At 40.3% G+C, this 18,899-nt stretch overlaps 2 protein-coding genes across 3 annotated transcripts in view; both read left to right on the top strand.

The window, feature by feature from the left end:
* Positions 1–2,680: 2,680 nt before the first annotated feature.
* On the top strand, positions 2,681–5,475 carry hmgb2a (high mobility group box 2a). The gene is made up of 5 exons (XM_037092813.1): positions 2,681–2,836; positions 3,563–3,722; positions 4,115–4,263; positions 4,346–4,520; positions 4,731–5,475. The coding sequence occupies exons 2-5, from the start codon at positions 3,576–3,578 to the stop codon at positions 4,914–4,916; spliced, it is 657 nt and encodes a 218-aa protein (XP_036948708.1). The 5' UTR covers positions 2,681–2,836; positions 3,563–3,575; the 3' UTR covers positions 4,917–5,475.
* A 2,478-nt stretch (positions 5,476–7,953) lies between these two features.
* wdr17 (WD repeat domain 17) overlaps positions 7,954–18,899 on the top strand; it is a 43,823-nt gene continuing 32,877 nt past the window's right edge. The window contains exon 1 of one of the 2 annotated variants that reach the window (XM_037092650.1): positions 7,954–8,652. The gene's annotated coding sequence lies outside the window, so the exon portion shown is untranslated. The remainder of the gene's footprint in view (positions 8,653–18,899) is intronic. The other variant, XM_037092645.1, reaches the window with a different exon arrangement.

Here is an 18,899-nt window from a genome sequence, read left to right as displayed (position 1 = left end):
CGTAACAGTTCCACTCTTGGACTTTGTTGGTAGACTGCCCTCCGTCCGCAGCAACGTGGGGATTATTCTGTGTTCAACAGTTGCTGTTCCTATAATAAGTGTGAACAGTTTGCAGAGCAGTCTCTGGGTGGTCGATGTGTTACATCAGCACTACCTTTTTTGTGATTTCAGGCGCTTATACAATTCTTATTCATCCTGTCAATTATCAGATTTTACCCAAAACATAACACTCTATTCATGTGGATCATAACTTTAACCAAGGAACATAATATAATGTTACTCTTTTTTTTCCACTTATCTCTCACAACAGAATTACTTAGGAAACAGGGAACAGTGTGAAGGCGAGTGTCACAGCCCTGTGTGGGGGTGACTGGGGAGGTGAACACACCACGGGTGGATCTCTCAGTCTCTGGACATAAGCAGGGTCTCTGTGGCTGGGTCTAGCCGCAGAAGGAGGGCTGCTGGGCAGCTACAGCAGAGGTTCCTCAGGCGGCAGCTGCTGCTGGTCTGGATGATCAGCAGACTCCAGAACTGCCTGCAGATGTCTTCTATTGCGTCGCAGCACTGCACCGTTGCCTGTCTTCATGATGTAAGATCGGGGCTCATTGCACTTGCCGATGACTCTAGTAGAGCTTAACCCCCAACACATGCGTCGCTGTGCTCCCGCGTACGCCTCTTGATGACGACACCTGCCGCGACTACAACAGCCTGTAGTTACTATTCACAACACCACCCACAACTGTTTAACCATAGTTTTATATATAATGTCTATTAGCCTACTGTTTAGTACCATTGCAGCGTTTATAGTAGTTAGTTATTATGGATATACAGAGGTTCTTTGGAAAAAAAAAAGTTGCACCCAGAACAAGAAGGCGTGGAGAGTGAGACATCATCTCCCCCAAACCCTGAGGAGGAGCAGGGCTAGCTTGCTTGCCCAGATTCAGCAGTCCCGCCGTGAATTCAACCTCTAGGTCACCTTGACACAGAGTAGGTGCATGTGGTAAATCAAATCAGAATTGTGGTCGTTGGTGTAGTCTAGGTGTGTAGTCTCTGTTAAATGATTATTTATTTTCTCTTAATACCCTACAAAGCCTACAATAGGCCTAATGCAGATAGACAATGAGGCAAAGAAATTATAATAGGGAATGTTCTACCTGCTCTAATAGCCTATGCACGCAGCACAGGTCTTATTACGGGCTATAATATCTTTAACGCAAACATTCTCTGTAGGCCTATAGTGAGGGAATACTAGTTTTGTATGTGGTTAAAATATGACCAAAAGGACCCCAACGCTTGGCCTTCCTTTCCTACATTGAATTTGCATCTTTAACAGTCCAATTTTCAAAATTTCCCGGACCCCCGTTAAAAAAGACTCTATCCCGGATGTTTTGCTCTCCCTGCCGACAAACGCTTGGAGGTTTCAATTCTATCCGAGCCCAAGTCTGAAGGTACATGAGTCATAATATTCAGGCTGTATTGCCAAGCAGCCCCAGTGAATACGTCTATCCTCAACCATTCTGGCACATCCAGTCACTCAGCACAACTGACATGGCACAGTCTATATTCATGCTGATGACAGTAGATATAAATCATTATTACCCTACCAACACACAGGAGCTGTAGTGTTTTTGCAAATCTGTATTTTTATTGCAATGGAAATCAGAATGTGTGCAACAGCTGTGAACACTTTAATTGTTGTTGCATTATTATGTCATATCAATGATGAAAAAAACAAACACTGTTGCTGTTGTTCATGGATTCATATTTATGATTCATTATATCTGGGTGATTGATTTATCAGTTAGGACAGATTTGGGTAGAAGACACCACATCAATTATGCAATACAGTTTTCAAGCCATGAACATGAGACTAAACTCAGTTTACTGCTGATCCAGAATGCACCTTTCCTCATGTGTGGTGCATAGTCACAACTGTAACCATGATGTAATTGAGCTAAAGTGAGTAATTCCTCCATTTACAAGAGTCTCTTCATTTTAACACAGAAACAATCCAAAGCCCAGAGATCTTCAAACTCTCAAATCAATAATTTGCAGCAAAGAAACAATACTAAGAACTTGCTGTCTTTTAATACAGGCTGTCTCAATATGAAAAGGTCTACATTTTCCCCAAAAGATTGTAGATCACACTATCTATCATTGGACTTCATAATATTGATTATTGGTTTTCAATATATTGTGAGTTATGTATATTCAGAAATGCAAAAAATTCATAGTAGTACTCATAATTAGTTCGACTTTGCACTTTTGATCATTGTTGTAAATGGAAGGGAAATTCCACATCAGGAGCTCATCTCAGTTTAGCAGCCAGTCATCTATGCAGTAAACAAATGAGGACGTTTAAGTTGAACAAAGAAGTACAGTTTGAGTTGTGTTTTTTGAAAAATGAAAAAAAAAAAGGTGGGGGTGGGGGTCCTATGGTTGTTAAAGTGCTGCTGACAGTCTCATCTATACAACAAGCACGACAAACACACACGAATTCCCGGCCACACACCAACTGATAAACATATTTTGACTCGTAGCAAACAAAGGCCCTTTCGCGCCCTATGTTTAAAAGCCCAATCCAACCAATCAGGAGACTATTAATGCAGACAAACTTGATGCCTTGATGGCAATTACTGCAACCAATCACCACGCTGTGTCTTTCCGGCACACGTAATTCAAACATAAATGCCCAATAAATCTGACCAATCCGCTGACTGAGGGGAGGAGTTGTGAGAGTACTTGTAGTTAAGTTAGTTCGGCCTCTCAGACACTGACAAAACAGTTGCGCCTTCTTCCTCATTTAGTCGTTGACGGGTTGTGTTGCTGAGAACAGGTAAGCTTTGGTTGATTTGCTGTTGTACTGAACTGATTTTGCCAGTAAAAGTCAGTGGTGTGCTCATAGGCGTTTTTGTTGGCGAAGGCAAAATGTCATAATTATGCATATATTTTACCGGTAAAGCCTATTCTGTCGTTAATCGTAAATCACAACTTTCTTTAAAAGTCGGCTAGAAGAAAACTGTCGGAGTTTGGTTTGCCCACAGTAGTGCTCTAAACCGTGATGTCTGTTTCGATAGCGTTAAAGTGACCCGAGAGTGTCTCACAATATGCGCAGCATGCCGTTAACGTTACAACGCCATTTGGTCTGGTAACTCAGCCTGCTACACGACGATAGCTCCCGCATGCTTCCACAAGTTTGAAACGAATAGCCATTTGGTTTAAATTCACTATCATCGTCAGCTCTACTCTAGTTAAGACAGAATAGCGATCGGATATAATCAAAGTAAAGGCCTTCTGTAACTTTGTTGGAGAATCGCTAGGCGCATTTAGTTTCGGCGGGAAGATACAAAATGGTGGCCAGTCTTTTTGTCCCGGTGAAGTAGAAATCCGATTAGAGCCTTAAAACACCCCTTGGCGTCTGCTTGCCCGGTTTGTGTCCCAGTAATGTTATTGCGATACTAGAACTACGACGAAAAGTTACATATTTAAGTGATATTAATGTCAGGCTAAACTAAAGGTTGAACGTATATTGGCATTTATTTTATTTTTGGAACGTTTGTAGATCAATCGGAACCATGAGAAAGGACCCCAAAAAACCAAGAGGCAAGATGACCTCTTATGCTTACTTTGTGGCGACCTGCCGCGAGGAGCACAAGAAGAAACACCCTGGTGCTGCTGTAGCCTTCACCGAGTTCTCCAAGAAATGCTCCGAGAGATGGAAGGTAAGTTGACATCAGCCTCGCGACTACGAAAAAGTGTCATGAAGGCTACTGACAGCTTTTGAATTGTTTCAATTTTTTTGTGATGGGCTTCCTTATTATTTAATTAAATAAAGGTGAATCGGTAAAGCGAGGCAGTTGGCCAACAAAAGTGCAACAGACACGGATATTAACTTGATGTGAATCAGTCATTTTCCATGTCCATAATTTGATAGTAGGGAGATGAAAACTTGTAAATGTTATGTGCAGGCACCCTCATAAGGACTCAGTTTTGCATAGGTTGTCTCATAAATGCAACTTGAGCTGCAGACATCATTCCAGATGTCTTCTGAATAGAAAGTCTTCTCACAGTCTGTCTCTTTAGGACAATAAATTTATGGTTTCTGTTTTTGTAGACCATGTCACCCAAGGAGAAGGTTAAGTTCGAGGACATGGCGAAGAACGACAAGATTCGCTATGACCAAGAGATGAAATCATACGTCCCACCTAAAGGTGAGAAGGGCAAGAAGAAGAAGAAGGACCCCAATGCACCCAAAAGGCCACCGTAAGTCTTGATGACTTTAAAAAAAAAGGGGGGGGGGGGGGATATTGAATTTTTGTAACTAACACAGCCCCTGTCTCTCCAGATCTGCTTTCTTTGTGTTCTGCTCTGACCACCGTCCCAGGATCAAGGAGGAGAACCCTGGCATCTCTATTGGTGATATTGCCAAGAAGCTCGGCGAGTTGTGGTCTACACAGAGTCCCAAAGACAAGGCTCCATATACTGCCAAGGCTGCCAAACTGAAGGAAAAATATGACAAGGTATAAGTTGTTTAGTATTCATGCATTGCACCAACAGGCAACATGGTCTATCTAAAACTTGATGGTTTTTTTTTTTTTTTTTTTTTTTCTAAAGCTACTGTCATGCTAATAGGGAAGGTTGAGAAACAGTTTATATTGTCTAATGTCCAACTGTGCTAACCCTAACCCTGATGTAAAGAGGCTGCATAAAGTTTCTCTTTTCCTCAACAGGATGTTGCTGTCTATAGAGCCAAATGTGGTTCAGGAAAGAGTGATGCGGGTAAGAAGAGCGGCCCAGGCAGGCCCTCTGCCAAGAAAACCGAACCAGTTGATGATGACGACGATGATGATGATGACGATGAGGAGGAAGAGGAGGACGACGATGAGGACGATGATGATGATGAAGATGATGACTAAGCGTTTATATATGTTAAAAGGATGTGAATTTTGCAATGCATTGTTCAGCTTAACTCCAGATGTGTTTTGTTTTTTTTGTGTGTGTGTGGATGATTCCAACAGGTGTAGCCTACTGTCCCCATTGGCCTGCCTCTATTAGATATCAACAGGTTCCTTTTCAAATTCAGGGATTTAGTTTTTATTTTGTCACCTAGTCCCCCATGATTTTTTTTTTATTTTTTTTTTGAAAAACATTTTTATGCCCAGCTTGGCTTTATTACATCTTTGATCCTTGTTGCTATCTAAATAGGCAACCAGATGTGGACTTCCTGTGATAATACGAAGGGATTAAATTCCTGTAGAGGCAGTGGATAACAGCAGATTGTTAAAGTTTTAAAAATGTATTGTTTCTGGAAGCACTGCTTATGTTTTCTGTTTAGTGGTGCAGTTTCTTCACTGTCATTTTTACTACCAGGGGTTTTCTGTAGTTTTGAAGAGGTTTGCAGCAATTTTAATGTATAACTTTGGAATTTTCATGTAGAACGAATTTTCATTTTGTAATAAAATTTTGTATATTGATGTGTTCTCTTCATAAAGAAAATTGCTAATAAGTGTGCATCTTAACTGGAGTATAATTCTGGAGTATTCTAGAATACGGGCAGCCTTTTTTTACTTTCCCCTTTTTGTTTTAGGCAGACATGGTTACACATCAATACATTTATTTTTTCATAAATTAATTGGTTGCCAAAGTGGCTTTTTAAAGGTGAAATAAGTGGGACATTTGTTTGAGACAATACAAATCAGGATCAATGTGCACATTATTTAAGTTCTGAATGCACTGGTACCATGCCTATGACATAACTTGTCCTTGTCCCACTACATTAAGTAGTCAGTCAAATAGGGTTACTCATTTTTATCATCACCACACTTTCAAATATATGCACTTAATGAGCAGACTAGGTAAGAATTAATCAGAAAATAGATTTACAAAGCTAAAGTTGATGTCTAATTCATAATCCATATATCTTGTCCAGACTTGCACCTGTCTCTTCATCCCCCTTGTCACCACTCACTCACTACATGCTCCATATGAACCATTTGAGTCTTTTCAAAGGTGCACCCACACCTGCATTTAAAATCTAAATATGTTTGGTCTTTGTTATTTTCTGTGTGTTAGTTTAACACTGATGCTTCATACCCTAACCCCAAAAGATAACACAATCAGAAATACAAAGTGTGGTGCCTGTTGACTCCTGTATAGCGGTGTGCTGCATTCTACAAACTGACAAATATACCCCCATATTATGGGCTATCATTGGAACTAATGGGCAGTTGTAACTCAGAACGTGGTCTAAAGAAGTGAAACAAATACAACTCCTCCACAATATTACTGGCCTGAATGGGGGGTTGGCCAGTGTTGGGAGGGGTGGTGGTTCAATCCCGCCCTTGCCACTTATGTCATGGCTGTAGTGTCCTTGGGCAAGATACTTCACCCACCTTGCCTCGTGTGAATGTGTCTGACTGCTGCATGTTTGAGGTGGTAGTCGGAGGGGCTGGAGGTGCTGGATTGCAGCCATGCTTCTGTCAGTCTGCCCTAGGGCAGCTGTGGCTACTATTGTAGTTTACCATTGCTGGTATGAATGCAATTCAAATTGCCTTATTTATTAAATGTACTTATTACCAAAGCCAGCATTTCGATATGTAAAAGCTAAAGACTAATTAGAAAATATACCATAGCTCAGACGTTCCCAAATGGTGTGCTGAGGCCCACTGGTGTGTTTTGGGACATGTCGAGATGTGTAGTCTGTTCTTTTTATGTGTACTGACTATAGTTTTTCTGTCGTTGGTCAAATAAAAAATTCCTGGGACACAGGCCATATTTAATTACAAGAAAATGATTGTGACACATTTTCTAATTACCTAATGTCTGCTGTCAGATGTCATTATATCATGACCCAGCTGGGCTTAATGTCAGCAGACATAGCTTGTTTCAAGGCATTTTAAGACTTAACACGCTAATTTCGAACTTTTCTTAACATCCTGAAGATGATCATTCAAATTAAAAACTGGTTGAAATACTGTGTTCTGACTGCACTGCAAAAATAATGAATAGCTGTCTTCACAATTAGATCACGAGACTGTTGTTTTTGGTTAATCAGCTCAATACTTTGTAAAGCTGTTAAAATCCAATCAAGTTGTTGGCTTCTTTTGGTTTCAAAGCCATGGTTAGGGCCATAGATCATCAATGAGTCAGGCAGACTAGACTAACATATTCAACTGTCCCCACACTCTCTCTGCTACTATGGGATGGAGAGGAGGCATAGCAGGTTAACCAGGGGGATACATTTTAGAGTTATTTTGCTGAAATGGGGTACTGCATAGCATCCCTCCTCAAATTGTCCACTGACTATAACATAAGTACCTCTCTAAAAGGAGTCATAACTGGTGGTTTTACTTTAGTTAGCCTCAAGGATGGATGGATAGTGACAGTCTGGAGGGACAGATGGCCATAGCTAAAGATAAAACATGTTTTTTAGGCTAACCCATTAGCTAATGTCAGAATTAAAACACTTCACTACACAAGTTGTGTACTGATATTTTACACTTTTCTCATCTCTCATGTAAAAATATCAAAGTTAATGTTTACCATCGTTTAATTGTTTAATTATTTTTTAATGCAAGGTTGTGGGTTATCAATTATGCGGTTTAATCTTGAAATATGGCCCCTCTGATCTATTGCCCTTTTAGTTGCTGATCAATCAGGGAGCATGAAATGCTAACATTTTGTACTTCTGCCTATGCTTATTAGACTTGGAACATGGCAGTATCAGACTTGAGTTTACCACCCTAATGTCCACAGAGGAATATGGCCAAAGTGTGAATATGGTCTATCATGTCACACCATTTCAATTGGCAGGTGGTGACATGCCTAGATATGCAGCATAGTTAAACAAGATATATCCTTTAAAATGGCTCTATAAACACCAGGGAGGAAATCATCTCCTCACATTTGTTAGACCTCAGGAATGTGTGTGTGTGTGTGTGTTTGAGTGACATAACACTCAATGTAAACAATCCTTCTGTTTTGTTGTTGTTGTTGTCGTTGTTCTTAACTTAAAACTCCACACAACACACTCAGTGCATTGTGCTAATAACGCTTTTACTTTCACATGAAAGCACAATCTTGACCCAGGCAAATACAAGGTATGAGGTTAATATAATGTCAATCACGTGGTAACACCACCAGGCGCATTTTAAGTTTTCGTAACTTACTCAAGCGAATTTCAACATTGCAGTACAAGGAAATCGAACCAGCGACCTTCTGATAACAAGACGTTGGCTCTATCCCCGAGCTACAGCCGCCTACGCTCACGCTTCATCTATTTTAGCGAATATGTTTTTGAGGACGAGGTCAGAAGCCCCACAGACATCTGAGACATCCCTTATTTCTCCTCGGTTCTCCTTGGTTTAGCTGGCGCCGAGCAGCAGATTGTTCTCGTGCAGCACCGTGTGAACCCTGGATCATCACACACAGCACCACACTGTACAGAGAGGAGCTTCTTGTCCACATTCCCCTGAATTTACGCAGAAACGGTCCTACTGACATCTTGCATGGCCAATAGCTGATCACAATGATTATTCCCACGGACCAATCACAGCCGCCGTTCCGTCCCGTCTCACGCAGGGCGACACTAAGCTGGGAGCATTTCAGCACCTGGGAGCTGTCCGTTGAACACGAGCCAACTGACCACCGACGGTAAGAGGGAAAAAGCACAGACACACCATGCCTGTTAGTGCTGTAACATTAACACGACACTACAGCAACAGCACACACAAGACATACGTGTGAATCCCGCTAATGGCTCGGTATCAGCGACCTGTCGCTCTGTGGTATTCCGACGGAACCGCGACACTCAAGTGTCTCAAAAACAGTCAGTCTGCACACGGATTAGTTTATGCAGCTGAAACCTGTTGATGCCGTCTACATACCAGCGAGACACAAGAGGGGACCGAGAGAAATGACGCGTCCAGCGACGGGTGGTGGCACAATCTGGGGTTGACACAGCTAGCAGGTTACAGTCAGGATTAGCCTATTTATTCAACAGGGCACCAGGCGAGTAGTTATTTTAGGCTAGTTTATATCTTGTTTATTGTCATGTGTAAAATCAGGTTTTTTTTTGTCAGCCAGGTTCTTGCTCGGTCCACTGTTGGCCACACCAACGGCAGAGTCTTAGTGATTTGCATGTGAAAAATACGTCTGTTGTCTGGGTTAAAACCGGTCCTTTATGAGCTCCAAGATTTCAAATAAGTGCAGGTGAAATGCAGGTTTGCTAAAGACCTGTAACACAACTTCAACATGTCAGTCAGGTTTTAGACTTCGTGTGTTACCTTCGACAGTTGTCTCACTTGAAAATGACCCGAACCGAGCTGAACGGACCACTGCCCGAGGAGAGGACCCGAGTCTAACGATGACCGGCCATGTTGAAGGAGCTGGACAGCCCCGTTACTCAGATCTACACTTTTAAGGGACAGCTCAATTATTTGAAAATAGCAAAATACCGCCTGTGCACTGGCTGATTGTGGGATAATTTATTGTATAGGGAATATTTCCTTTTAAAGAGGAAGTCCTGAAGGAAATCCTGTTTTCCTAGGAAAACATTTAGCTCTAACCGACCTGTCTCAGAACAGACAGCTTGTCTGACATGTCAAGGCAGGGAAAACACTGGTGTGATTTATAATATTAACCAAGGCTAGGTGAGCCAGGACCAGAGTCGTGCTGTTGTGCATGCAGGCTGAGTGGACCATGGAAACAGAGTCACTGTTAATGTTGGTAGGGTTAGGGTTAGGGTTAGGGTTGACCTGGTAGATTATTGACCTAGGCAGACTTTAAGCATTTTTCCAAATATCGCTATCAGTCATTTTTCTGTCAGACTGCTGTTGAAATAAACCAATTTAAAATGTTCTACTTTGGCTCTGATGCAGCTTCCTCTCACACAACGTTCAAACCACAACGCTAACTGAATTGTAACATGTCACAATTAATAGCCTGTAAACAGTGAATAATCTGAATCTGTAAAGTAACTACTAACTAAATGTATCAAATAAATGTAGTGGAGAGGAAGTCTAAAGTAGCGGGGAATGGACGTACTCAGGTAAAGTAACAGAAAACTTAATTTGAGGCCAGTACTTGACTGAATTTTACTTAGGTTCAGTCCATCACTGGTTGTTTGAAACTTTGACCCAAAGCATTTCAGTTTTAGCTTACTGCAAATTAATAATCAGCCCTGAAGAAGCCATGCCCTTTGTCACCTAGTTAGTGGTTCTACCCATAGACATATATACATAGATGCCTCGTGGCCCGCTGCTGCGATACGTCAACGTCGCCGCCATATTGGAGGAGGCAGCTCCGCCCTGTGAACTAATACAGGTCAGTGGTGTGAACTTTATAAAGCTCCTTCTACAAAGTGCTATAAGTTAATGTCTCTTATTTACACATTCACATACGTACGGATATATTCAGGAAACAGAGAGGAACCAAAAACAACATCTGTAACGTTCATATGTAACGATGTTACTGTGATGATACATGACAGTTAGATATTGAATCCTTCCATAATAACCAGATCCTGACATGTAAACGTGACATCTGTGTGAATAAAATGCACCAATGTTGCTTTAATAAATACAGTGATTTCTGATGATCTAAGTACTAATAATAAAAATCATGGTGACAAAAAAATTAACAAAGTCTGCAAATCAAGATAAGAAACAGAGGCAGCATTGAGCCTGCTTTCTTTTTTTCAGCAGTATAGAGATATACTCCATGACAGAACATTATAACATATGATAATGTATACAATAATATTTAATGGTAGTAAAAAAAAAATATTATTATTATTATTATTATTATTGGTAGTAGCACTATTTTTCTGCATATTCTTGGCTTTGAACGGGAGTCTCTGTAACTCTGCTATTCCTCATCGGGCATCAATAAAGTATTTTTGATTCTGATTCATATGTTATGAAGTCAGTTTTCCATATTAAAACTTAAATTTAATGAAACAAGTTGACATTATGGTCGACAGATACATGTCAGGATCTGGTTATTGCGGACACAGATTAAATATTTAACTGTCATGTATCATCACAGTAACAGCGTTACATACATTAGCAGCTATAAACACTCGTAAAAACATTATAAAATGGTTTGGTGCAGGCCTTTACACCGAACATATAAGGAGTAGTTCATGTTTATAATGATCAGAGAACGTACAGATGTTGTTTTTGGTTCATATCTGTTTCCTGAATATATCCGTACATGTGTGAATGTGTAAATGAGAGGCATTAACTTATGGCACTTTGTAGAAGTGAGCTTTATAAAGTTCACTCCATTGACTTGTATTAGTTCACGGGGTGGATCTGCCTCCTCCAAGATGGCGTCGACGTCGACGTATGGTCCAGCGCTCGATGAGGCGTCTATATATATATATATATGTCTGTGGTTCTACCTATGCCTTCCTGCTGCAGTAAGTCAGCATGTTTGCTGTCAAACAATGCATTTTTAAAGATGAGGAAATGAATTGAGCCCACCAGTTCTGGATGTAAAACATTGCTTGATATTGCTGCGAAAACGTTTTTTTTCCTGACGCTAATCATCTGATTAGCGTCAGGAAAACATTTTTTTCGCAGCACACCTATGTCCAAGGCACATTGTATGGTTGTGTGTGTGTGTGTTTGTGTTTATTCATATCACACAGTGCATTACTGAATTCTTTGAGAGATTTTAGCCAATCAGTCTTACAAGACTTATACTGTGCTGACACCTGACACTGTTGGAGATTAAACCTTGAAGAGACACAAACAGATACACACTTTTGGATTTGATGAACTGCTTTGTAGGGGTGATTTTTCCTGAAGTCAGTGCTAAGCAGCTATGTGTACCATCAGTTATAATAATCAAGTAATAGTTTGGATTTATTTGTCATTAATATGAAGAATGGTGGTTGACTGTTTTTAGGGATGTTGTTCTTTGATACACTGTACACTGATACACTGATACTGTATAACTTTAGCTGCTGACCTTTTGAAGACTTAAGACTTTAAGACTATTTAATTAGATATGAATAAGATGGCTATTTGCTCCTCCTGCAATAGGTAAATGTAATTTAGGATATGATAGAGCACGCCTGTGTGCTATCAGAGTCCTGTGAGCTGTTTTGTCCCTCAGTACCTTGATGACTATTACGAGGAATGTTGGTTATTCATTAAAGTATCTTTTTTGCATCATAGGTACGAATATGCCCGTGTGCATGTGTACTTTCATCCTGTTCAGGACATTGCACTCCTCTGCTCTCTCATCCTGATTGTGCTTTGTCATAAACCAAAATGCTGGACAAATTAAAGGTTTGATCTGATGATGGCACTAGAGAAAGTAAAGGAGTTACTGAAGTAGAGGCTGACCAAAAATCAGTTAGGGGACTGATTCTGATACTAGGAAGTAAAAATGTCCAATATCAATATATTGGTTGACACATTTTCTTTTTTTGCAATGATCCTGCAAATGTGGTTATCAGTCATTGACAAAGATATTAACCAGAGGCAGGATCCTTTACAGTTAAACAATAAACTTGATTGTCTAAAATAACATCAGTAAATGTCACTGGGAATTATTGTAATGAATTATTCCAAGCATATTTTTTCAGTATTATAATCTCTGGGCCATTATCAAGTAAAAATATAGGCAAACTGATATATTGTACAGGCTCTATACGTTTAAGAGATTTTCTGAGGGGGACATGAATGTGGGTACAAAATTTAATAATAGTCCATTCAATAGACAAATCACTGATTGAACAACCATATTAAGTTCAGTTGTTATCACAGAGTAACACACCAACTGAAGCAAACACAAGTATGAGTAAACATTTTTAAATTGATTCAATCACTCTGGTTGTAGTTTAATGCTGCCTTTCAGCTTCAAATCAAGTGGTGGCTGTTCATTAAAGCTTCATAAGTAGGAACAATAATGCATGTGTTGTCATCAAGTGAACAGTCCTGTGTGAGACATCTCTTCAGCCTCATAAATTCTCTTGAAAGAAGATCTACATCCAAACGCTACAAGAAGCAGGCAAAAGAAATGAAAAAATCAAGATGTGGCACATTGTGACATTAGAGAAAATTAACCTTCATCTTGGTTCAAAGGCTACAAGAAAAATGTGATTATTGGCTACCCAGTGAAGTCCACTTGCTGCATAACTTTCCTCGATCAAAGTGCTGTGTAGTCATTACTGTGAAAATTGCACATCATTACTGTTTAGTTGGTCGCATCATTATTTGATCATAAAGAGAGCGCTGGGGAGAAATTTATATGTAAATGAGACCATTTGCATCTAACAGGAAGAGGTTACAGGCTAACTGGTCAATACCTTTTTGAAGATAAGCCTTGATTGAAAATCCCCGCTCCCCTGTTTCTCTGTTTGGGTGAACGAGCCCATTAGAGGTAATCAGTCATTTGGTCTCAAAAAGTCTTTTAATGAAAGCCAAAAAAGTGACATGGAATCAACTACAGCAAGTTCCCAAGGTCCCAGTTCTTTGTGCTGGTTTGTAGACTTAAGACACTCTTCATCCCTTTGGATGGGTCAGAGATGCCCATAAATCTATTAACATCTCTCAGAGCATCTTACTTAAATGCAGTTATAATGAATTGGTTTAATGAAGCTTAAGATCCTTTTGGGTTATTTTGGTTTAAAGCTATTATTATTATTAGCTAACTGAAATGAAAAACAAATTGATTTCATTTTGATTAGTGCAGTTGGTGCACCTAACACCTATATCAGGGCCGATATTCAGCATTTTCCGACTATCGCTTAAGGATTTTTCTGTCAGACTGCAGATAAAATGCTGGTGTGCTGGGGACAGTACAAACTTCGCGGGAGAAAGCTACTTTGACTGGAAAATCTCGATGGGTCCAAACAGTCTCTTTCGATAAAGGCAGCCGGAAAAGACAAAAGCCTCTCGCTTGAAACCGTGATGATGGCAGTTAGAGAAAGCAAAGAGGACTTGTCCAAGCAGATTGACGCCAAGACCACTAATATCCAAAACACGCTCTTGAAGATTGAAACATCACTTTCATCTTTGTCGGAGCAAGTTGAGGAGATGGAAGGACGGATCGCGGCTAACGAGGACATCGTGAGTGACGCTCTCAAGCGGCTGAATAAATCAGAGAAAGAGCTGCGATATGTAAAAGACAAATTGGACGATCTCGAGGACAGGAGCAGGAGAAATAATATACGAATCTTCAACATACTGGAAAAATCTGAGGGCTGGGATGCCACTGGTTTCCTCCAGCGGATTATCCCACAGATCCTTCATCCCATTACCTTTGACACACTTGTTGTCATCAAAAGATGTCACCGAGTCGGTAAACCCACGGACAAAACCAGATCACTGATAGCTAGATTCTTCAACTTTAAAAACAAAGAAAAGGTGCTTCGTCGGGCCAGGGAAATGAAGGAAATCTTCCTCGAAAACAGAAGGATCTACATCTATGCCGACTGCAGCGCTGAGACACAGCGGAAAAAGGACGCATTCAAGCCAGTGAAAAAGATGCTGCGGGGAGAAGGGCTTCGAGTACAGTCTGCACCATCCAGCCAGGCTTCGCATCTCTCACGAGGAAGCCGTCAAGTGGTTTACTTCACCTGCTGAGGTTATGGACTTGCTGCACCAACTGGAGAAATAGATGTCGATGTGCTGTCACTGCATTTACTGGATAATTTTCTGGAAATTCAGGCCACGGGACTTGTGCTTTATTTAATGGAGCAACTGAGTAAGTCATTGCCATCCTCTGATCTCATTTAATGCTCCATATAATAACTTCCAATATTTAAGGATGGCATATTTTATTTTACTTTATTTTTATTTTATTTGGACTATTTACTTCTGATGTGAAACAATGGCTTGTAGCTCAGCCACATCTGCTAAGTTATGGGACTGCTTTGTTGACTATTTGTCACCGTCTGTCTTTTTTTATTATTTTTTTTTATGTCCTCTCTCGCTCATTATTAGGAGCTATACATGTTTTTCAGCTCCCTGGCCTGGTAATTCTAACATAATGGAGGTTCATGTTCTCATTTTTGTTAGTTGATAGGCTGTTTTTTTGGGGGGATGGATTGGTACACTGAACGCATTTGCTCTCCAATTTATCCAGGTTACGTAACACATAGGCCTGTACCATATGATCAGCATTTAACTTTAAATAATCGCACACATACATGGAAAATCTTACTTATTTAAAGAAATTATCCACCAGTATTGCATTCATTCAGGAAACACATCTCTCCAATGGAGAGACACTTGAAACTTAGGACGGACTGGGTCGGTCATGTCTTTTTTTCTTCATTTACATCTAATGCTAGAGGGGTCGCCGTGCTTATAAATAAGAACATAAGGCTGAAATTGAACTCAGTTGAAAAAGACAAATCGGGCAGATTCTTGCTCATTGACTGTGTTTTGAATGCAAATAGGGTGACATTAGTAAATGTTTACGGCCCCAATCATGATGATCCTCCTTTTTTTAATGAACTACTCCTAAAGATTGCTGCAGGTCAGGGACACTGCCTTGTTGGTGGTGATTTTAATTTGGTATTTAATCCAACTATGGGTCGTTCCTTGCCTAAATCTCCCACGCCAACAAAGGCAGCCGTGTTTCTGAACCATGGCATAAAGGAGCTGGGGCTATGAGATATCTGACACACTCTCAATCCTAATAAGAAAGATTTCTCCTTTTACTCTAATGATCATAAATCCTATTCCAGAATAGATATGTTTTTAGCCCCTCAACAGATAATTAACAGGATAAAGGATTGTACATACTTGGCTGCTGCACTTTCAGATCATATTCCCCTCAAGATGACCTTGTTAATCGTACAGCCATCCCCGCAAAGATGGAGATTTAAAACATTTATGCTGAAAGACCCAAAATTCATAACATATATGAATGCTCAAATTGATCTGTTCCTCGAAACCAATGTGAATTCTGCCTCTAACTCAATTATGTGGGATGCCCTTAAGGTGTTCATGAGGGGTTGTATTTTGTCCTACAGTACATATAAATCAAAAGAAAGGAGAAAAGAATTGACAAAATTAGATGAAGAAATTAGATTACTTGAACAAAAACACTCTGAAACCAAAAGATTGGATATTTTAAATTCTTTGACTGTGAAACAAATTCAGTATAATAATTTATGCACTACCAAGGCCGAAGCAGCTTTGGCTAGGACCAACTACCACTGTTATGAGTATGGCAATAAAACTGGCAAATTACTAGCATGGCAAATCAAGAAGGAAGATTCGGATAAAATTGTTCATTCAATAATTACTGATGATGGCAGGTCTCTGACTGAATCATTGGAGATCAATGCAGAATTTCAAAATTTTTATGAAACACTATACAAATCAGAATATAACACCAATAACATTGCAGCAGAGCGATTTCTGGAACGTCTTGATCTCCCACAGATTAATACTGCAGATAAAAGCTGGTTAGAGGCTGATACAACTGAGAAAGAGGTTCTCCTGGCCATGAAATCTCTGCAAAACAACAAGGCCAGACCTTTTCAGGTAGGCTGCTGTCACCACTTACAAACATGGTCAAGGAAGCTGTGGATAATCAGACTCTGCCTGGCTCTCTAGAATTAGCTACCATCATACTATTACCAAAACCTGACAAGGACAGACAAAAATGTAGCTCCTACAGGCCCTTGAGTCTTCTAAACGCTGATTACAAGGTTATCTCTAAATTGCTTGCTACTAGATTAGAGGACATTATCCCAAAAATAATACACCCAGATCAAACTGGGTTCATCAGGAATAGGCAAGGGTCAGATAATGTCCACCGTTTATTTCATATGATTGATTCTGCACAGATGACAAAGGAGCCTATGCTGATAATATCAATGGACGCAGAGAAGGCGTTTGACAGGATCAAACCTACCTTTTTATTTCAAATACTTGCAGCTATGAATTTTGGTGTAAAATTCATTCACTATATTAAAACACTTTTCAAGTCACCTAAATCACAAATATTAATTAATGGAGTCCTGTAGAGCACCTTCTCACTATCTAGAGGGGTCCGGCAGGGCTGTTGTGTCTCTCCGTTATTATTCTCCCTTGCCATTTGCTCATGACATCCGAATTAATGCTGCCATCTCCGCCGTCAAATTTGGTACCTCTGAGCATAAAATCTCTCTATACGCAGGTGACATCTTGATCCACTCAACGGACCCGGCCGACTCAGTCCCATCACTCTTCCACTGTCTTCAAGAGTATAGTTTAGCATCAGGATACAAAATAAATTTTTAAAAAAGCGAAGTCCGGCCCTTAAACACACAGGATTTGGATATTCCAGGCTTAAACCTTCCTAATTTTAAATGCTACTATCTGGCTTCTCAGTTTCATCCAATATGGAGTTGGTTACACTCTGAGAGTAGTGACATCAGATGGCTCTCTATAGAGAAACATATATTGAAAGCTACTCCATTAAAAAATATCCCTTTCTTGGGATCAAAGAAAACCCTTTCTTTAATAACAAAAGAACCCATAATCTTGAGCACTTTTCAGGTTTGGCAAGAAGCTCACACACTGTTGGGACTAGATATCTCTTTATTGAGAAAGACCCCCTTGTGGAATAATCCCAAGATCCCTTACCCTGTAGCAGACGGAACTCTACAGAAATTGTCAAGGAAAGGGATCGAAACAGTTAGTGACTTATATTGTAACAAAACACTATCAAGCTTCCAGCAGCTATCCTCTAAATTCAGACTACCACAGAACAACCACTTTAAGTTCCTGCAAATTAGACATTGGCTCCAAGATAACTCTGTTGACTTTCCAAATTTGCCAGATGAATCTCCCTTTGAGAAACACCTGCTTGATACACGACTCTCCTCCACAAGAGGACTGATTTCCTCTATATACAACATTTTGATCAGAAACCTACCAATTTATGATAGACTATCGATTAAAAACAAGTGGCAGGCAGACCTAGGTTGTAACTAAGAAGATGTCGACTGGCAAAACATACTGGAAAGATCCCAAACAGTACTAATTTCCACTAAACACAGACAAATGCAATTTAATATCTTTCATCTCACCCCACACAGACTCCATCAGATCAATAGGAATGTCTCTGTCATGTGCCAGAGATGTAAGGTGAAGGAGGGAAAGTTACTCCATATGTGCTGGACTTGTAGCCACGTTCGTTGTAGCCACTGTTTCAGACGTTATTGAGACTGAAATCCCAGAAGACCCAAAAATTTGGCTCTTGGGAAATGTCAACATGCTTAAGGTAACCAAACATAAGAAATATGTTGTGTTGCTAGCTAGCACAGCTGGGAAAAAAATCATACTAGTGAACTGAAAATCAGAAAATCTACCCTCAGAAAGGCATTGGCTGAACGAACTTTCATCCTACTGCACTCCAGAGAAAATGCTGTACAATGTCAGGAGAAAACCTGACACGCATAATAGAATATGGGTCTCTTTTTTATAGGGGTGGGAAAAAAAATCGATTCTCCGATGGATTTCGATTCTATCTTGAACGATTATGTCTCGCTTCAAATAAGTTCATAGCTCAACAGAAAACTCTACTCTCTGGCCTGCTGAGTCTCTGCTCTACACGCATGCGCACTTAACACACGTGCGAGTTGTTTACATGCAAAAAAGTTTAAGCGGCGATAAAATGGCTGCCATGGCGAGGGCCAGACTCATACGACCTGCACCGGCTGGCTTCTTTGAAAGCTGCCGTATGGTTGAAGGCAAGATGGACAAGACTTACAGCGTTTGTAAGGTCTGTGAAATTCAAATCAAATACTTCGGAAATACAAAGAATTTGCGAAGCCACATTTCGCGATACCATCCAGAGTTGACAGAAAAAAGGGGACCCGTTCCTGATGCCAGCCAGAGGACAACTGATCAGGCAGTACAGCTGCCACCGAACTCGGAGAG

This window comes from Acanthopagrus latus, chromosome 1 (genome assembly GCF_904848185.1).
Source record: "Acanthopagrus latus isolate v.2019 chromosome 1, fAcaLat1.1, whole genome shotgun sequence".
In the NCBI taxonomy this organism is placed as follows: Eukaryota; Metazoa; Chordata; class Actinopteri; order Spariformes; family Sparidae; genus Acanthopagrus; species Acanthopagrus latus.
The sequence above is the reverse complement of the archived record's forward strand: the minus strand, read 5'-3'. Positions and strand labels throughout refer to the sequence as shown.